Source organism: Mytilus edulis, chromosome 1 (genome assembly GCF_963676685.1).
Source record: "Mytilus edulis chromosome 1, xbMytEdul2.2, whole genome shotgun sequence".
NCBI lineage: Eukaryota > Metazoa > Mollusca > Bivalvia > Mytilida > Mytilidae > Mytilus > Mytilus edulis.
Genome location: NC_092344.1, coordinates 19,289,224 through 19,312,126, shown reverse-complemented (window position 1 = coordinate 19,312,126; position 22,903 = coordinate 19,289,224). Strand labels below are relative to the sequence as shown.

General features: G+C 31.1%; 1 protein-coding gene across 6 annotated transcripts in view; it reads right to left on the bottom strand.

Annotated features, from left to right (window-relative positions):
* Positions 1-226: 226 nt before the first annotated feature.
* The window catches only part of LOC139527010 (VWFA and cache domain-containing protein 1-like), a 63,421-nt gene continuing 40,744 nt past the window's right edge, over positions 227-22,903 (bottom strand). For 5 of the 6 annotated variants that reach the window (XM_071322268.1, XM_071322251.1, XM_071322285.1 and 2 more), the window contains exons 17-25: positions 17,241-17,351; positions 16,252-16,350; positions 14,484-14,586; positions 13,717-13,812; positions 8,549-8,689; positions 6,706-6,809; positions 5,453-5,572; positions 3,717-3,850; positions 227-1,800 (exon numbers count right to left, since the gene is read on the bottom strand). In XM_071322268.1, the coding sequence (XP_071178369.1) occupies positions 1,535-1,800; positions 3,717-3,850; positions 5,453-5,572; positions 6,706-6,809; positions 8,549-8,689; positions 13,717-13,812; positions 14,484-14,586; positions 16,252-16,350; positions 17,241-17,351 (1,174 nt within the window). In that variant the 3' untranslated portion in view covers positions 227-1,534. Of the gene's footprint in view, positions 1,801-3,427; positions 3,497-3,716; positions 3,851-5,452; positions 5,573-6,705; positions 6,810-8,548; positions 8,690-13,716; positions 13,813-14,483; positions 14,587-16,251; positions 16,351-17,240; positions 17,352-22,903 lie in introns of those variants that run through there. The other variant, XM_071322292.1, reaches the window with a different exon arrangement.

The window sequence follows — 22,903 nt, the reverse complement described above, 5'->3', positions numbered from 1 at the left end:
TTGTATCTTTTGTCAATTACTGGTGTCAAAATTGGAAGTATTCATTGATTAGAATGTGATCCAAAGTATTTTTTTAATAATCTTGAAATAAACATCACATTTAAAAATCCTGAAAGGGTGACGGTTGGTACCAATTTAAACGAATAAAACCGTTGCATTTTGCACCTGTCCTAAATCAGGAACCTGGTGTTCAACGGTAATCGTTTGTTGATGTGGTTCTTAAATATTTCTTTTTCTTTTTCTTTTTATAAAGGTTACACCGTTGGTTTTCCTGTTTGAATTGCTTTACACTAGTCATTTGTGAGGCCCTTTATAACTTGCTGTTCTTTGTTAGCCAAGGCTCTGTGTTGAAGACCGTTCTATGACCTATATAAATAAACTAGTATACATACAGTTAATGGGCCAGCTGAAGACCGAGTTTCTCGCTACATTGAAGACCCATTGGTGGCCTTCGGCTGTTTATTTGTTCTATTGTCGGGTTGTTGTCGTTCTGACACATTCCCCATTTCTTTTCTCAATTTTATCATCATAGATACTAAGATTTACGCCGCCAGACGTGCGCTTCGTCTACAAAAAACTCATCAGTGACGTTCGAATAAAAAAATGGTTAAAAGGCCAAATAAAGTACGAACTTGAAGAGCATTGAGGACATTGAGCATAATGGTTTACTTTTACTTGGGTGAAGGGTTTTCTCATTGACACTCATTCCACATCTTCCTTCATCTATAATCTCTAACTCAGAATAGAATAAATTCGAGTACAAAAGGTTATTTACTTATTCAGTTATTGTAGATTTAGTTTTCATATCTTTATCTTGTTCAATTTTTTTTTTGCCGATTATACATTTCTAGAAATATGATTGATTGAATACGATTGCCTGGAGACCGTGTATATTTAATATGTGGTTAGTATGATTGGTTTATTTCAATATAGAGGTATTAGTGAAGTTAAGTCCCTTTAAATAAAAAAAATGGAAATGTTATGCCCGTTAAACAGGTGAAGTAATTGATGAAATAAATACAGAAAACAAATTTAAAGTAAACATTTATTGTTATGAGCACTATTTTTTGTATAGATCAATGGAAGTTCGCTCTTTATATTGGAGACTTTTTCACTTCGATAGTCCATTAGTCTAGATAGCACATGTTAAAGTAGCCGGTAAGATAAATTCGTTACCAAGTGTACTAGTGTCCCAATACGAATTATATATGGGGGAGTAAATTCCATATGGGGTTTGAGCGTCGCTTTTACCCTTATTAAATTTAAAGACCCCATTTGTATTGTATTATTACACACTTTGTAGCTTATAATATCAGTGCGAAGATATTGCGATTCAAGATAATTAATTGTAGTAATTCTGTTTCCATTCATATAAACTATTTAGTAATAAAAATACCTGACATCAATCATTTGAAATAATAGCACATTTAAATTTAACAATATAGGTCTATACATAACAGTATCAATAGGTTTCAGATTAGGAGATACACATCCTATCGGATATAATAATTGCAAACTTCAATGACCAATTTCTTTAATGTGAACTATCGTAAAAGTTTTGATTATCCTTGCCCTTGAGTTCGGAACCAGAACTTTCTTGTTTCTCTGTTTTCTGAGGAAGTTCATAATCACCAATAGCATCTATATATGGATCAATCTCATTTGTTCTATCAAACATTTTGAAATACTTTACCGCACCAAACACAACAAGACCTAGTATTATTACAGCAACCACTGATCCAATTACTATCCCTATTATTTCATTTGAATCAATGCCCTTTGATTGGTTTGGTGTCGCCTCTGAAAAATTAACAAATTTAGGTTTTCAGCAAAATAATTTTTCTTACAAATAAAGATATTCTGCAAAATATGCAATAAAAAGAAATCTTCTTTTTGCAGTTATAACAAAACATACAACTAATAATAACAAGAGTGCATACGCTGCAATGTCTCGCCGTCCTTTCTTATCATTGATTTGATGTTGATAGTGCTGAATATAAACTATAGCATAACCTTAATGAGATCCAAAAAATGAGGTAAAGGATAGAAACATCACACTGAAAATGCATTTTAACCTTGGAATAATTCCATACACTAATAAAATCGAGAATGGAAATGCAATGTAGCTAGAAAATCCGGCACCCGGAGGCGTGCCTCACCTGGCCCCTAAACAAAAAAATTTACTAGTTCAGAATAATAGACGTCATACTAAACTCCAATAATATATAAAAGAAACTAAAACTGAAAATCATGCAAGCCTAAAAAAGGCCAGAGACTCCTGACTTGGGACAGGCGCAAACATGTGGCGTTGTTAATTAAACATGTGGCGTGGTTAAACATGTTTTTTTTATAGATTTCAACCCTCCCCCATACCTCTAGGCAATGTAGTAAAAACAAAGTCAAATCCGAGTCAGATGTCAGAATAGGTTACAAAAGAAACCAAGCAAAATGACAATGATACATGAATTAACTAAGGACTAAATATGCTGAAGACGGTACCTTAACCTATAATGGTTTAGTTTTGTAAATTGTGATTTGGACGGAGAGTTGTCTCATTTACACTCATACCACATCTTCCTACATCTATTTACAATATAGTTGACATATGGTTTACAGTATTTGAGAAACAAACTTAATTAGAGAAACTAAAAACTAATAAAAACTAAAATAGGACCAATGAACCATGAAAATGAGATTATTGTCAAATGATATTTTTTTGGTGTATAGAAGACCCAATGGTTGCCTTCATCTGGTTCATGCTCTTTGGTCGGGTTATTGTCTTTTTGACACATTCTCCATTTCCATTCTCAATTTTATATACACATGACAATCAATTCATAATCCAAATAACAATCAATTAATTTACCAAATATAGTTGACCTATTGGTTTTTGTTTCCTTTTGTAACCACCCCGTCGTTAACATGGCTTTGGTTTTTGATTGTGAATTCACATTACTATAAGACGTGTCACGGTACTTTTCTATCCCAAATTCATGTATTTAGTTTTGATGTTATATTGGTTATTTTTATCGGATGTTGTCTAATGCTTAGTCCGTTGCTGTGTGTGTTACATTTTAATGTTGTGTCGTTGTTCTCCTCTAATATTTAATGCGGTTCCCTCAGTTTTAGTTTGTTACCCCGATTTTGTTTTTTTGTCCATAGATTTTATGAGTTTTGAACAGCGGTATACAACTGTTGCCTTTATTTACTCTATTTAGGGACATGTAAGCGATCGGTTTTATCATTGCATCTAATGTAATATTGCCGAGAAACACAGTGATAGCAAAGAACTGTTACGTTTTTTTCCTATGTAGTGCGCTTTTGACAGTTTTGAAGAATCGGTGATAATTATTAAACATTGTGAGACCGGCCAAGGTATTTTTAATACATCCTTAATTATCATATTGATTAAATACCTTCTATGAAAGCCCCGTTCTAGAGTTAAAACTTTTTGTCTCACGATAGTTCAGAGCCTATTGCTTCAAGGCTAGATTGACTGAAATATCATAATCGCAAATAGTTCATTAATCGATATTTGAAATTTTTCTTTTGAAAACGCCAAATGTAACACAAAAAATGTATTGAAATCATTCAAATGATTGTCTCCGTTATGTTTGACATATGTATCACCTAATACAGTAACTGTTTTTGTATCGTTTAAATATTGGGAACACATTAAAGACATAGTTGTCTTCAAAGTCAGATATAACACTTACCACACGTATCCCTTTTGTCAGGTTTTGTTTTACCAAAATAACAATCTTCTTTCAGCCTACAACAGGGCGTAGCAATTTGTTGTCCTATATCTGTATACTCGCACCAAGTGCACTCAGCTTCGCTATAACAGTCTCTAAAATTAAACGTCGATATTTTTACGAGATTCTCCTTCAAATATACATATAAAAAAGAGGTATGGAAAAATTGCGGGATGAGAAAACTGTAAACCAGAGACCGCATGACTAAGAGGTGAACAACTGTGGGCTACCTCAACAATTTACAAAATACATATGTTATCATTGTACGATATGAACATATTAGGAATACGCTATAAGAATAGTTTGCGATTTTTTTCGTTCTAATTATGGTCCATCTGTAGACAATATCACTGAACAGAAATGGTGAAAGTCATTGAGCTGATGTTGAAAAGGACACAGTTAACAGCACATGCACTCATCTCCCCCTCCACACACGTTAATATATATTCTTCAATTATCAACAGAGAAAATTACTATACAATATGTCAAGATTTTAGGCTAGTCGAGTAATTAAGCAACAATTACATTCAAAGTATCATTTCCCATATTAAAGGTAAGAACGAAAACTGTTTCACTGGGACTATGGTACTAGAATTAAAACATACCTGATAGCATTTTATTAAACTTGGTTTATACAAAATTTTATAAATCTCTGAAAACTTCAGAATGTTTCTTTCTCAAGTAAAGCTCTGATTTTTTTTCTGAGTCCCTTTTCAATCTTATAAGCTCTTCAACAATACTATAATGTCTAGATTTTCAAAGGAGTTTTGGTTCTTGAACAACTATAGAGACATTATTTGTCGAAATGCCTATCTGATGCAGTAAGTTAGGTGCCATTAATTTTATCACTACCACTGGGTCGATTCTTTTGCCAGCGGACTCCTTCTTCCGAAAAGTATCAACAACTCAGCAGTCAGTACTGCAGTAATGGCATGAACATACTGATATTTTGTTATCAAAATTAATTAAGTAGTCCAACTTAGTATGTTATAACTATTGCAAGTGGACTTTTCTTGCATTTCATTCTGCCGAGTGCTTACAGTTGAATATTGCAATAGCATTTAAATCTTGCAATCCTGCTATATATGATGAGTTTATTTGTACCGTTTTCCACTTATAATAGGTTGTGAAGGCATCTGAAAACATTTCCATTTAAAGTATTTGAATAATGCATCCTTTTTTAAGAAGGAAAATCGACGAGGTTACATCCAGCCCATACGTCAGCACTTTCTAGCTGACATTAAATATGATTTTTTTCTTCGGTAAACATCATATTCATAAGATATAGAATTATTTTAAACACTAAACCTTGTATAAACCATAACTAGACCCTTTTTTGTATGCTCATTAACTTCGTATTCAAATGGTAGTCTCATTGTTTTCTTCGACTACTAGACTGAAATATAAAATGACATTCAGTGTTGATTGATAATAGAACTGCATAATGTAATGTGGGATCTTGACAAAACACAATTAAGGCGTTAAATATATATATATATATATATATCTAAATCGGAATTTTTGGTTTTTCATTCTGTTTAATTTCGATTCAATTTGGCCTTACCTGTAATCTATCTGACCTTCTTATTGATTTGTTTCTATTGTCAGAATGAAAGACACAATAGAACAAAGAACTATTACGTAATTTGTGAGTTTCACAAAAGACAACTGGGGAGTTTCATAAATCCAAATCTTACTGTTTGTTCGTCTTCTTATAACAAGTTGGTACATAGCATGCTTTTAGTCCATCGGTATCATCAGGCTCATTTGTACCAGATGTATCTGGAATTCTAGCACTGCATGGTGAACTGGCTGATCTGAAAATAAAAATTTAGAAGTTAGGGACAAAAGTTATTGCAACTTACGAAAAGAAGTCTTTTGAAAAAAAGATGACTATGACCTTAAAGTGTATCATTTTAACTAATATAAATCTTTTATCAGAGGTAGCGAAAGATCGTACGATAAATAAGTGTGATAAGCCATATATACTTGTGCTTAAACTAACTTAACTTTTTCCAGTGCATGTTCATTAATAAAATCAACGGTACCAATTTTGTTGCACCAGATGCGCATTTCGACAAAATATGTCTCTTCAGTGATGCTCGTGGCCAAAATATTTGAAATCCAAAGCTTATATAAAAGATGAAGAGCTATAATCCAAATACGTTTGATATGAGCGTCACTGATGAGTCTTATGTAGCCGAAACGCGCGTCTGGCGTACAAAATTATAATCCTGGTACTTTGATAACTATTTAGTCAATGCAAACATATATATATTACTTGATCGAACTGACAATTTCAATTTCTTTCCAATCATTACAATGCACACCCTTTGATTGTTGTCAACTGAACTGCTGACATCAGAAATAATAGTGGCATTATAGCATCTACCTCAATTCCTGCATTGTTAAGACTGTAAATCTGTTTTTTTTTTATTTTTTGTGTAGTGCTTCATTGACCAATTTGTTGATTTATCTTTGACTGTAGTGTTTTATTGACCAATTTGTTGATTTATCCTTGACTAGTGCATTTAAAATGCCCCTTTCCTTCTAGTTATGCTACATGTATCACTGTTTGACATTGAGAAAACATGTGTTACTTGTTATTGTTTTTTTTTTATTATGTCACGGCAATAATTAAAAAAATAGGAACAATTTTCAGATATTACCCGTGATTTACTCACATACTTTGTTTTATACGAGTACACAAATGATAAAGTAAAGCTTGCATTGATACAAATACTATACATACAAATATTTTCCTAAGCATTAATAGGCCTAAATGTTGTTTACTAAAGTGATAAAAGTACGCACGAATTATTTTTTATGTTGCATAATTTATAATATATATGGTTAAAAGAAGGGCAGTGTGTAAATCGGCGATTGTGATTTATTTCATTGAATGTATGTATCGTTGTAAATTATATTAATAAATGTAGTTTGAACTTACTCAGTTTTATAACTGTTTGAGCAAATATCATATATTATAGGTTTATGACACAAACATTGACAGGATTCCTTGCATTTTACTACATCCGGGGACTTTGATCCATCCTAAATCCATAAAAGAAAACGAAATGATTACAAAAAAGAGGCTGTCAGATGGTTTGCAAATTGGACTTTCCTGCATGAAATTGATCGTTGCAAATTAAAACCCCAAAACAGGATGAGCCAAAAGAAAAAAAAATGTTTGTAGGGTTCAGAAATGGAATGCCCAAAGTCAATCTGAGCCTCATATTTTTTATTAGTTGTTTTTGTCTTTGAACTTCTTGCCAGTAACTGTAAGTACTCTTTATTTTGTATTAAGTGAAGTTTTGTTGTTGTTGAGTATCTTGCCACGTCCACTCTGTGTTTTTATTACTTGTGTTTGTGCTATGTATGGATCTGATGAGTTAAATCCTTTTCAACTGATTTTGTAATTTGTCCATATGATGTATAGTTCACCACTATCCAAGTTGGTTAGGGGAAAACATGGAGCCCGCAAACAGGTATAACCTGATCCCATTTTGTATGTACCTGTCCCTGTTGTTTTTTCGTTCATTTTTTGTGTCTACATACATTAGGCTGTCATTTAGTGTTTTACATTTTTTTTATTTAGGTGCCCTTTGTAGCTTACTATGCATTATGGGTTTAACTGATTGTTGAATGTCGTTACGGTGACATATACTTTCGTAGTTGACATTTTTCAGTTTGAAGAGTTGTCATATTCGAGATCAGACGACATCTTCTTGTTTCAACATTGATATCACTTTTTACTACGAAAGGGTAAACAACTTTACAACAATAAAAATTAACATAGTGAAAATCCATCTCGAACTTCATTTAGTCACCGGAAACAATATATAATTTTTTCAAAAAGATTTGTCAAAGCATTTTTCAGTTTTTTATAAGACACTGTATTTACTCCGCCAAATTATCCACCCCAACCGATCCTACATGTGAATTATGTGACGGCCGCCGTATATCACCAAATTGATAACTGATATCGGTTAAGGAAGAGAAAGGCCAACATATGTATCCGATTCTGATGATAAACCATTTTGTTAGTCCGGCATTTTCCCATATATTCGCCTTTTATCGCCCCTGGAGTGTTATTTTCCTTTTTTCAAATAAAATTATAGTAAATGGTCTCACGGTTTTTAAAAACGACAATGCAAACTGGAGTGATTCTTAATAATTACAACATCGTTTTATCGATTGCGTATTTGCCAACATAACTTCCTAATTCTCATTAGAACATTTGGTAAAGAATAACATAGAAGCATTGTTTTTTATAAGGTACCACACGGTTCTCAACAGTGAGAAAAACCCAGGCCGTATAATCTTTTATATAAGGCTCCGACATGAAAAATGTGAAGCAATCCAATTTAAACAGTTTGTAAAAAAAAAAAGAAGAATTCACACGCACTTTTACGAAAAAGGAGAAAAGTTCAATAAGCCTTCCTTTTTTCATTTTCAAACCTTGTGAAAATAGATAACAAATATCGCCGATGTATATGTCTCGATTTGAATGTTTTCTTCTAGATGGGTTTGTATTGTACAGTTTTTTTTTCTTGTTGTGTTTTGTCGATTGTTTTTTTTTGTCGTTTGCTAACGATGGAACGGTAATGACATTTGAAATAATTCTAATCTCAAATATATCAATTGTTTTCTTTATATTCGTTATAAATAAGCTACTTCAGAAAAGCTATATATCAAAAAATCATCCCCACTTTCTTTAAATGATATCAACCCATTAAAATATAAGAGGGCACACATAGAAAGTTAAAATATAAAGGTGCAGTTAAACTTACACAAGAGCATGTGCCTGATGGTGTCGATGTCGAATGAAATCTGATTATAAACAAATTACTGTCAGCAACTGGTCTCATCTCAAATTCATCATTAGTATCTTCAAAATCTAATCCACTAGAAAATTGTCTTGGCAAGAATACCTAATAAAATTGAGAATGGAAATGGGGAATGTGTCAAAGAGACAACAACCCGACCAAATAAAAAACAACAACAGCAGAGGGTCACCAACAGGTCTTCAATGTAGCGAGAAATTCCCGCACGAATACCTGTATACAGTTAAATAAAACACTAACAATAGGTCTTAATGGATTCTTATTTACAGGAATGAGTTACATTTTTGCAAATACTTCATATCGTGACTGAGTACATACTTTTAAAAGACAGAACAATTATTTTTTAAGTCATTACCAGTCTTTCGGTTAATATTAAGACTCATGCTCTCTATATTTCAGACAATTTGCCGTACTCAAATACTATGACTTGACTATGGGTGTTACTGTCTAACTTTACCTATTGTTCAACCAGTTTGTAAATTTGACAACATAATTGGAACCTTTAAATTTACCAGTTGGTATTGTTCGAGTTGAGTCTACCTTGATGCTACCTGTAAAGTCTTTATTCACCTACCCCAACCTTACAGCAGCTTTTTTCATGACTGTTTTCTTCACCTAGGATTATTTGACTAAGAAATTGATAGGGAAGAAAATATGTTTGGTTTTATCCTTTTAAATCCCAATATTTGATAATTTATCTAAATTTTATCAAAAATCCTCAATCAATAAAACACTTTATAAACCGCATGTTAATATGTATGAAAATTGAAAAACTGTTTTTACATAATTAATGATTCTTTCAAATTTTATCGCTTTTACATAGTATTGTCCAGGAGTCAGTGAAACAAGAAATAGCTATTTAGGTCTTTTCAATTTCAATTTACAGATGGATATGTTGTGCTTTTCTGCATATTTCCCGTTAAAGATTTTCTTTTTGGATGATATTTTTCAATGTTTGAAATCTATGTACATACAATATTGTTGGATAAATATTATGGAAATGAAATAAAATATTGAATTTCTGCAGTGGATATAGGCTTATCTAGTGATAAAGTAAAAAAAAAGGTATAATATTCAAATATATTCCTTACGTGAGGATAATTTTCATGTGAATGTGAAATTGGAAATAATCATTATAAATTTCTGGATCTTATATTTTTCAATTTGGAAATATATCATAGGAAATAAAACATAAAATGAAAAGGAATACTATGAATATAGTAAAATCAAGTGATCCAATGAAAAATATGAAAAAATTATTCCATGATATTTAAGTGAGGATAATTATGTAGAAAATAATGATGGAAAATAAAAAAAAATAAGTAATTCTGCATTATATAAAGATTCTGCACATGTTTGATTGGGATGCATATCATGGGATATTAATCAGAATATAATGTGGAAATAGAGAAAACTCTTACGAAGAGTGAAAAATGTGTGGAAAATTTCCAAAAAGTTAATAAAATAGGAAATTAAATTCCTATGGCTTTATGATGTATAAATATGAATTTAGAGCAAAGGTCAAAATCTAGAACGTCGAATTTGCTTTTGACCTTGACATCTATTTCAAGGTCATATACCAAAGACCTCAAATCAAAAGACCATAGGTCTGTAATATGTATGGATAATGAGTTATATCACTTTACTCATTATTCTAAATATAAAAGGGGGAAAACAATCATTTACTGCCTAGGTATCTTCGCAATCAAAATTCAAGTGTTAAGACATGTTGCAACTAACAATTTAGTTAAATAATTTGTCGCTATCTTATACGGTTTTTGAAAATAAATGAAAATAAGCCAAACTCAAAATTAAGAATATGACCTTGACCTTTGACGTTTACCTACTTTTTAGTTTTTTGGACCAAGGACCTCAAATCTAAAGACCATAGGTCTCTATCACTTATGGTTTACCATTTAGAAATGCATATCACTTAATTCAATGGAAAAGGGGTTGTAAATTTTTAAATCATATTCCAAATATCTAAGCGACATCTTTTGAAACATCAATACTACGCAAGAAAAAAATTAGACGGAAGAAAAAAAAATAATAATCAGAACAAAACCTATAGGTCTTTCCACGGAAAGGTGGAAAGACCTAATTATTTCAAATAGCGAAACTGGAATATTGAATGAGTTGTCAAATATCAGTGTCAATAATTAAACAAAACTGTTCATTTAACTATGATTTTAATATTACTATATGCATAACATGTGAACGTGGAACGTATCAATACATATAAATCAAAGTATGGAAATTAAAATGTAATGCGGATTTCCACAAGAGCAAAAACAAATTATAAAGAGTTATCTCCCATTAGAAATAAAGATAGAAAAATAGGTATTTTCGACAATATGAAAGAAATCCAAGCTCTCATAGTATTTGGCAATGAAAACATTAGAGAGGAAATGTAGTGCATTATACAACATGCAACTAAATACTCTGCAAGAAAAAAACATGTATATATTTCTAAAATTTCAAATGTCTGTAAAATAAAAATCTCTTTTTCCTTCTAAATGTTGTGTTTCTTTTGCAATTGTTTGACCAATCACTTCACTACAAAAGTCAAAAAGTCTGAAAAGACCAGTTTTTGTATGAATTAGCATGAATTTTTACTCGACATTCTTAATTAGCTTGAATAATTGTAAAAAAAGTCTTGACATAGTATGAATTTGGTTCTTGATTTTTCTTGACAAGTGTCTTGACAGTATGAACATTGTCTTAAAATTTCTTGACACTTCCTGTATCATCTGATAAGAGTCTAGATTAGTCTCGACCAATTCTTGACTGTCTTAAATTTGTCTCGATATGTCTTAACATATTCTTGACATTCTTAATAATGTCTGAATGTGTCTTGACATATTCTTGACATTCTAAATAATGTCTGAATATGTCTCGACACATTCTTGACAGTCTTAAATATGTCTTGACACTACCTCAACAGTATAAATTTCGCCTGAAATGTGAACAGACTTATTATTCCTGGAGTAGATAATAATTTATTTCTAATCTTTTGGAATTATTCAATTTGTTTTTATGTTAAAATAATTAACTTCATAATTTGATGAAGAATTTAATATCCATTTTAATACATTTTTTTCATCATCAAAATGATGATTTTCATTTTCATCTATCAACAAACTTCTTAAATTGTTGTGGCATGGTCAGTCAAATATAAGTTGTATGACTGATTACAGTAAATCAGTAATTTCTATTTGATAGTTGCGTGTACTCTGGGGTGTGGAATACCTTAATTTTATGGGGAACATCCAATCCAGGTGTATTCCAACCGGTGACATTACACAAATTGTTCTTTTATTAAATGAATGATTTGTATATCATCATGATTTGCTATTTATATAAACCACATATTGGAACAATAATTATTTACCATATAAACATTGAGTATTATGAATGTCTCATGAAATATGTCTACAGTATGATTGGTTTTAATCATTTAATTTATAAGATTTAGGAATCAAAATTTGTAATTACTTAAAAACCCACATTTAAATCATTTCATACTTTAGATTTCATAGCCATATTTGCATTTGTAAAAATATTTATATATCCAAATTTTCAATTATTTTACATGCCCAACTTTTATTTTTGTTGTAAAAAGTGTAACGTGAAACAACAGTATATCATATGAAGAGAAATAAAGATAAAGTTATATCATGTATATTGGTCATGATTTATAGAGCTCAGAACTGTCAAGTAAATTTTAGACACAATTCAAAATGTTCAGAATATGTCAAGCCATACTGATAAAAAATAAGAATGTCAAGAATATGTCGAGAAATTTCAAGACAGTATTCGAATATCAAGAATTTGTCAAGAAATTTTTAAGACAATATTCAGAATGTCGAGAATGTGTCGAGTAAATTTAATGCAAATTTAATATAAATGAGAACTTGTCAAGAAAAATTAAGACACAAGTCATACTTTTGGAGAATGTCGAGTAAAAGGTCATGCAAGTTAAGACGAAAAACTGGTCTTTCCAGACTTTTAGACTTTTGTAGTGCTTATAGCAATACACTCATTTAAATGATACAACTACTGTTATTACAAGGTTTATTTCCTTTATTATTTTTTTAAGATTCTCTAATGAAAAACATGGGAAAGTGATTTTTTAAAAATCAAATCAGCATTATATAGCAATTATTAGAACATTAATTAAGTTTGCATCTTGTGTGTATCTTTATTTATAACATACTCATTTAGACTGAATGAATATTTTGCTATTTAACGAAGAAAAAAAATAACTTTTGAAAAACCTATGTCAGTTATACTACATCAGTACAGTAATAATTTAACAGCTGAAAATGTAGTAGACTCTAAATGCATGAGTGATCATCTATTGTCAACTCTAACAATACCTACTGGTCAATTTCAATATCCCAATTGTATTGTCAAATAAGATATGTTCAGTGTATGTTCAGCCGGTTTAGCAGCTGCATTTCACCTGTACAATGCTACACCAAACTGAACAGTCAGAAAGGAAATATATAGTTCTAGATCGACTGCAACCAAATGTATAAAAATAACCCAATTTAATTTACAACAAGGATGTGTTTGAAAATAACACTGAATAAAACTAAACGGTTCAATTGATGTTAAGATCAAAATAACCGAATGAGACTTAAACTCATTACTAGTGTATCTTACTGCTAGAGAAATGCTTTTTTTTTTAAAACACTTATCATATCAATTTTAAACAAAACTGAATTCTAAATTCCAAAAAACAACAACAAATACAATAGAGAATGGAAACAGTATGTTTTCCAGAATACCGATACTCTTTAAACTTTACTTTTAGTTATTTTAATTAAAAATTGTGAAACTTGTCTAAAATGGATTATGCATTACCAAATATTAACATGTTTTCTATTTTCTGTTATTCAAACATTCAGCTTTATTAGTTGCTATACAAATTTAAAAAAAAGGATAGTTTTAATTTGTTTTAAAGATATTATTTTGTGAACAATATGAGACACACAATATATTTCTTTAAAACTAAACTGAGGAAACAATAATGGTTTTGTATGCACAATTACTAAACAAATTTGGCAAATATTCATTTCGCTATTTTTATAAGATAGTATAGGATTTACCCTATAAGACTGAAGATTGGTGTTAACAGAGAAATCTTGGCATTGTACGGGATTCAGCACTCCTCTAGCTTTCAACAGTTCTGCTATACCATGTTCCTAAAGATAATTACAATAATAATTTTATTAAGTAAGTATTATTTTGATTGCTAAACAATTGATAGCAGATATGAATGATGATTGAAAAGTATTAAATTTAAAATTTTTAAATTTCAAAGGTGGCAGATAAAACTATTAACACACTTCGTTTTAGAATATCTGATATATCATAATCGTGAGGAATGCCTGACTAGAGGTTGTTAAAAAACACAACCAATCTCATTTACCAGATTGAAAAATAAATATGAATTAAAAATTGCACAATTAACAACAAAAAGGTAAAAAAAATGTTTTTTCTTCAATATTTCTGCAAAAACCAGACTCCTGCCATGTTGGTCCTTTGGTATTTGAATGAGTGAATGGGAAGTATAAACCTATTATGATACTTATTCAAAAGTGATGTGAGCCAAATATTGACATGCATAGGCTTTGTTATCTAGAACTAACAGAATAAGGTAATTTGTGACGTGATTTTTTTTACAGAAATTACACATGTCTATATTCAGAACTAATTGAAGTAATTGGGATTCCACATTACTTTCTAAAAAATTATGATTACATCTCTTGATATTGTATATATTATGTTTTCCCCAAATAACTGCTTATGCAAATTCTCATCTATACTTATCCATACATAACTATTAAATAAAGGTCTTTCAAGTAAAGCTTACCTTGACCGTAATATGTTTAGGTTCATGAAAGTCGGATTCAACTGTAGATTGTTTGAAGTCAGGATGCATGACAATAAATCCACTATTGTCTAAAATAATGCAACTGTAAACATACGAAAGAAAAATGTTTCAAAAGTAAAAACAAACATCAAATAACCAGCAACGATTAATGCATATTTATTAAAAGAGGCAAGTGATATCATATGCTTCCGATTTTGACAGCTACATAACCAGAATAGTTGTCTTGCAAATATAAATAAGCTTCTAAAGCACTCAAGATCCTACTTTTTTATTATATTTATTAAAGAAAATAAATTTGTTGAAAACTTACATATTTACAGTTCAATAAGGATCGGAAATACGTAATTTCTAAACAGACAAAACTCTTTGAAGCCTCGATGAATCAACATGAATAATCTTTACTCTATGTATAGAAAAATTAAATAAAAGTAGGTTACTGCTTAAACAAAAAAGCGGTTGTAATTTACAATTTATCATTGACAAGAATCTTCATGACCAATACATATGAGTCCTGTTCTGTAGTTACATACAAAGTTCACAGTTCTTTATTTTCCAAATAGAACACCTTACGGGACCCAGTGACATCAATACACAATATATTCTTATTCATAACACATAGACAGACAAATGAAGATCAAATTAAACTTCACATAAAGTGGATGAGATCATTACGTACAAATGATTGACAAAAATATTTGATTTCATTCAACGTATTGACAAAAATGAAAAACGAGAAAAACGTGTCTGACAGTTATATACAGAACTCTCGCGTAACATGATATCACTGGCAAACTGCTGGTCGAACATGAAAAAGTTCTGTTTCATACTACCAATCATAAATGAATGACAATATTTGTAAAACGAGCAAATATAGGAACAAAAATATCATACTTTATTAAAATGTGATAGCAATATAATATAGCTCCCACTTCGTGAATGATGTATCATAATATACTAATGTTTAATCATTGCTATTGTAATGTTTCTGTTAATTCATTGTTAACAAAGTATTGAATGATTTGAAACATTTAGGTACTTCTCCTGTAGAATGAACAAAAGTTATCAATATTCTTTAACTTTACTTTTTACTATTTATATGAATATCTCTTACGAAATAATTCAACAATTTGTGATGATGTTGAACGCATCTTTCTTATAAAAAATGAGATAAATGATACACAGATACAGTTTAGTATGCCTCATATCTTGTATCTAGAAACTGACGATGAGTGATGGTTGAAAACAAAAACCAAAAAGATGATTTCAGTTTCCAAGTTGTGAACTTTCCATTTCTATGTATCAACATTCCAGGAGAAGCCTGCATGCATACAGATGACTTATCTCCCAGTTGATACAATATTCCAGGGCTTTCATTTCATTACATGATTTACTTACTGCTGCTAACAATGAAGCCTAAGAGTTCCAAGTGGTGAAGTTGAAATCAACCCTTCGTATCAAAGTGTTCATTTTCAAATCTACATCAACAGTTGAAAATATGACAAGTAAAGAATAACCATACACAGAATACATCTTGTAAAAAATTGACATAGCATAACAAAATGGCATAAATGACAGCTTGGAGCTTAATCACTGGAATTACCAGCATTTCTGCAAGTATGCGTGATCAGTTGAACATCAAAAATATTATAGCGTTATTTCAAAATTTTCAACAGCTTTCAAAGACTACTCCCAAAATACTGTTAATGTTTTGTTTTACATTTCTTTCGACTGCATTGCGATTAATTACCTGTTTCCGTCATTACAGTCAGGATAAATTTCATTTAAGAACCAATAACAATACAGTAACGGGAAGTCTGCAGCAATAGTGGCAGTGACTGCATCGGAACTGAAATATTTCAAAGCATAAATAAGTGTTCAGAAATGTAATTCTATAATATTGACTTTTCAAAAAAAAAAAAAAAAGAAAAAATGGAATACTAGTTCATGTTTTATTTAAGTGTACACTACACATAGGGCTTTTAAAATGTTTCGGTTTTTTTTCATTATGTGACGTCTAAACAAGTTATCTTACAATCTTTTATGATTGCTTAAGAATGATGAAATTATGTTTAATGCTGCTTTGATATCTAAATTTTGCTTTAGTTTATAAGTCAATGTATAGTTTAAACTTTCTAGAGGAGACTATTTCAGCTTATTCTGCAAATAAAATCAAATTGCAAAAGTATTCCTCTGCATACATTCCACGATTTGAGACATTACCATCCGGTCAGTAGTCAGCACTTTCTGGTGACATGGAATATTACAAATCTGAAAAATTGCTGTATTTTTTCCGTTAATACGATTTGGGATTATTCAAACAACGAAGTTGTTTTCTTTGTTAATGCATAGAACCAAATGTTTTGTTTCAAGCACCACTGATAAGCTTATTGACAAACCATGCCTTTTTGCAAGTCAGCAGTCATGTCATGCCGTCAATAATGACAGTTAAAATATAGTATATATCAGCAATTTATGTACAAAAGGTAAATCAGCACAACGAAAGGCTCTTTCAATGTTCGTTTATGGTAAACAATGAAATGTTTTTGAATGAATCAGTTTTCCAATAATCATGAAGGACAAGTATTTTGTTAGCATGAAGTTTTTATGCGCATTGAAAGACATGGTCTGTGAATACAAACTTTAATGGGATCGTTGTTTGCTTTCTTTGGTTCAAAATGATTGTTTAATCCCTACGCAAACAGTATCTATGTATCAGAATTATAACTTGCTATTTACCCTTTTTTATGTAATGTATGTATAAATGTCAGAACTATACCGGATCCCCAGCCATCAACATACGGTGTTGTGATATACATTGTTTTTGGTTGTCCTAAAGCCTGGCGCCACCTAAAATTTACATCTTTTTGAAACAATAATGGATATTTTTTTTAATTATTTTATAGTTACACAATAGTTTACATCAAAGAAACTTTATTATAATATAAAATGCAATTTTTCTTTTTATATGTTTATGAAATTATTTTCTTGAAAAGTATGTTGAAGGAAACCCATATTATATTGTATGCAATGTGATGCTGTACCATACTTTAATAGCTAAATATGAATCTAAAGGAAAGAGGGTGGAGCTTATCCGGTGTACAACATATTAATTTTCATGTTAGTCCATGTCTGAAGCTCCACCCCATTTTGTAAGAGATGTCTGCCTCTGAATTATTTAGGAAACTAAAAACGTTAAAGGTCATTAACATTTATTTGTTTTCGCTTTATAACAAAAAGCAATAAATCATTTGTACCCCATCTCAAAAAAAACTTTTTCAATTTAAGTTGGATTTCTTTCCCTGAGTTCCCTTACAATTAGAAAAAAAAACTTAAAGTTTTTTCTTTCAGATCTGAAAAAAACTATATAAATACAATCTCATTTGAAAAAAACGGTTACATGATCTTACTAATTAACATATTTAAACAAACTCATCCTTCGAATTCGTTTGTTTAAATATGTTAACTCGTACATGTTAGAACCAAGGTATATATAGTTCTTTTATAGGTAAACCTGCGTATAATGCTTGCATGTTCGAATTTGTAAATAATTATCCGGTTATATAAAAGCAAGAAGATGTGCTATAAATGCCCGTCTCTCCACCAGAGACTAAATGGCATATGAGTTAACAACTATAAGTCCACATACTGCCTCCAACAATGAGCCAAACCAATAACACATAGCCAGCTATAAAAGTCCCTTAATGAAATATGTGAAGCAATTCAAACGAAAATTCTCATGACCTGTTTGATTTATGTTAAAAAAAAACAAATCAATAAACGAAATACGAATATGAAATACTGCAACAAACGAAACCACTGAATTACAGGCTCCTGACTCGAAACAGTCGCACACATAATGTAGTGTGCTAGACATGTTTGGGGGCCATCCAACCCTTCCTTAATCTGGAACAGTAGTGCTACAGCACAGCACAAGAAAAAAATATACAAAACAATTAAAAACCAATTGTTCAAAGAACAATTGAAGGTCTTTCCACCACTAACAATATATTTTGATATGAAAACATTGAAATTCAGTTTGAATGTCAATTCCTATGGCTTTATGATGTATACATATGAATTTCAAGCAAAGGTCAAAATCTAGAACGTCCACTTTGCCTATGACCTTGACCTCAATTTCAAGGTCATAAACTAAGGACCCAAGTCAAGAGACCCTAGGTCCATAATATGTAAGGATAATGAGTTATATCACTTAACGCATTATTCTAAATATAAAAGGGGAGAAAAATCCGATTTACATTCAATGTACCCACGCAAATAAAATTGAAGAGTGACGACATGTCACTACTTACAATTTAGTAAAGATGATTTGTCGATATCTTTTACGGTTATTGAAAATAAGTAAAAATAAGCCAAAATCAAAATTTAGAGAATGACCTTGACCTTTGACCTTGACCTAATTTTCATTTTTTTGGACTAAGGACCTTAAATCTTCAAGACCCTAGGTCTCTATCACTTATGGTTTAGCAGTTATAAATGCATATTACTTATATCAAACATGAAAGGGGGAAAACTCTAATATGGAATCTATATACGGCTTCGGTCAAAATAAAACAGAACATTCTGAGGATATAACGAGCAATTTGATAAAATAAATTTGTCGGTTTCTTATACGGTTGCGAAGCCTTAGAGATCACAAGAAAAACAATGTTCGGTGAGATAACTCTTATATGGGAAAGTATTCAGTTAAGCGGTGTCAGTTTCAAAAGTGTATTAACTGTTCGATATCACATTCCAAATATCTAAGCAACATCTTGTGAAACAAAAAAACAGCAAAGGAAAAAAAATTAGGCAGAAGAAAAAAAAAATAATCAGAAGAAAACCAATAGGTCTTTCCACGGAAAAGTTGAAAGACCTAATTAAAAACCAATTGTTCAGAGAACAATTGAAGGTCTTTCCACGGAAAGTGGAAAGACCTAATTAAAAACCAATTGTTCAGAGAACAATTGAAGGTCTTTCCACCAGTTAGGATTTATTTTGATATGAAAATATTGAAATTTGGTTTTAAATGTCAATTTCATCGTCAAATGACAGCTCATTGTACACTGATTCCAAAAATATATGATTTCTATACAAAAAGATATAAATATGGGAGATATTTTTTTACTTCCGATTTGAAAGATGTTACTTACGGTAATTTTTGATAGTTTACTTGACACTGATTCCAAAAATATATGGTTTTATATACTTTTACATTAAATAAGTACAATAAAAAGCTACTTCCGGTTTACAAAAGGTCACTTCCGGTTGGCCTTCAAGGTCACATTGCCTGCAACCTAATGCAAAAAGTCCCATGGCTTTATCATGTTTAATTATAAAGTAAAAACAAAGGTCAAAATCTAGAATGTCAAATTAACATATGACCTTGAGCTCAATTTCAAGGTCATAGACCAAGGACCTTAAATCAAACGACAATAGGCCTTTACTCTATACTGTTGGTGAGTTATATTAGCATACAACTGATATTGGATATAAAAGGGTGAAAACTCGCATCAAATGTCTATGTACCCTTTCGACTAAAATTTATGCCTTACGACATGTCGAAACTAACAATTGTGTTAAAATATTTTGTAGATATCTTATATGATTTCCAAAAATAAGAGATCACAAGCCAAAATCAAAATTTTGAACATGACCTTGACCTTTGACTATTAACCTCATTTTTCTTTTTAACCAATGACCTCAAATCAAAAGACCCTAGACCTCTATCACTTATGGTTTTCCAGTTGAAAGTACATTTCACTTATATCAAATACAAAAGGGGAAATAACTCTCATATGGAATCTCTATACGGCTTCGGTCAAAATTAAACAGAACATCCTGAGGATATAACAAGCAATTTGGAAAAATAAATTTGTCGGTTTCTTATAAGGTTGCGAAGCCTTAGGGATCACACGAAAAACAGTGTTCGGGGAGATAACTCTTATATGGGAAAGTTTTCGGTTAAACGGTGTCAGTTTCAAAAGCGTATGAACTGTTCGATATCATATTCCAAATATCTAAGCTACAACTTGTCAAACAAAAACAACAAAAAAACAGCGAAGGAAAAAAATTAGGTGGAAGAAAAAAAAAGGTCTTTCCCCCAGTTAATATCTATTTTGATATTAAAATATTAAAAATCAGTCTAAAATGTCAGTTCATATGGCTTTATGATGTATAGATATGAATTTAAAGCAAAGGTCAAAATCTCGAATGTCAAATTAACCTATGACCTTGACCTCAATTTCAAGGTCACAAACTGAGGATCTCAAATCAAAAGACCCTAGGTCTCTAATATGTAGGGTCAACAAGTTATATCACTTTACATATAATTTCAGATATGATAGGGGCGAAAACTCCCATTCATTGTCTATGCACCCTTTCAACTAAAATTATTAAGTTATGACATGTCGCAACTAACAATTTAGTCAAAATAATTTGTCGATATCTAATAAGGTTAATGAAAATGAGTGAAAATAAGCCAAATTCAAAAATTAGAATATGACCTTGACCTTTGACCTTGACCTAATTTTCATTTTTTTGGACCAAGGACCTCAATTCAAAAGATCCTAGGTCTCTATCACTTTTGGTTTACAAGATAGAAATGCATATCACTTATATCAAATGCATAAGGGGAAATAACTCTCATATGGAGCGCTCATATCGCTTCGATCGAAATAGGACAAATCATAAGAAGGATATAACGAGCAATTTTGTAAAATAAATTTGTCGTAATCTTTTACGGTTGCGAAGGAGTCGTGGACACAAGGAAAACAGTGTTTGGGGAGATAACTCCTACAAAGAAAAGTATTTGGTTACGCAGGGTAAATTTCAAAAGGGCATAAACTGTTCCATATCATATACCAAATATCTAAGCGACATATTGCGAAAAAAATATTTATCGCAAGAACAAAATTAGGCGGAAGAAAAAAAAAATAATCAGAAGAAAAACAATAGGTCATTCCACAGAAAAGTGGAAAGACCTAATAATAATCAGAAGAAAAGCAATAGGTCTTTCCACGGAAAAGTGGAAAGACCTAATAATCAGAAGAAAAACAATAGGTCTTTCCACGGAAAAGTGGAAAGACCTAATAAACGAAAAAAAAACCGACTACCACATCTTCTTTTTTATATATAACATCTGAATTATAAGTTTCTTACATGAAAGAGGCACATACAGAATATGGAGGGTTAACACATGTTATCGGACGCCCTCCTCATAACACAGAGCAGATGTGCAACTGTAAAACATGAACAAAGTGTAGAATTAAGTTGTAAAGGGCTGAAACTCATCACAAATACACAGACAGGATGTGGCAGGGTTTTGATACATCCCTACAACCAAACATACATTAAGTACAGATCTGAGAATGCTCGCATTTAACTGACAGCTAGCCAATAGCAACTAACAAAAAAATCTTCTATATAAGACAAATAATCGATCAGCAGCCATCCAATATAATTGATTAAATGTAAAGACAGCATCAACAGTCAAGGAAAAATGTGACTTTGTGCAATGCCAAAATGCAGAAATCGAAAGATTGTAAATACGTGAATGTGCATATGTAAATGTATATAACAATAATATTAGTTTGGTTTTAATATACTGAGAACAAAATCAATATCTCTATCAATACAACAAATATTGCAAAATCTAATTACAGTGTTTAATTGGTAGCCTTTTATAATAACTTTATTCAAAGGATCGTTTAATTTCCCAGATCTTACCTAACCTTCCGGTCTAGGAAAACAACACCTCTATGAAAAAAAGAATTTACTATCCGTACAGTCAAACTTAAAAAAACGAATTTCTTTTTATATGGAGGAACTGAGCATAGGTTTTAAGCAATGTGTGTTACCAAACATCCTGAATTAAAAGAGTTCACCAGTAATACATAGATTACGTTGACTTTATTGAAATTAAAACTATCACCACAGACACGAGCATAGCAAACCAGTTATCAAATATAAAAACTCTAAGATATTGCAAAAGAATAATCACATCAAGCAAGGAAAACTAGCAGTTGGGGGAAAACCATTCTGTTTGTCGTAAATTGTAGTGCTCTTCAACTCTCTACTTGTCTGGCTATATAACTATTTTGATCTGAGCGTCACTGATGAGTCTTATGTAGACGAAACGCGCGTCTGGCGTATTAAATTATAATCTGGTACCTTTGATAACTAATAAGTGTCGAGATTCCCTGAAAATATCAAAAGATCTAAATCCACGACAGAAATTACCAATCATATTTGAGAAAGTTTCTTTGGATATATTTCGGCAGTAAAATTACAAATTGAATAGTTTACATAAAGAAGTAGGTCCGGTAAGAGCCGATTATGGCCTCAAATTTCAGGTTCATCTGATGAAAGATTTTGGTGACTTTTTAAACACTTAAGTCATA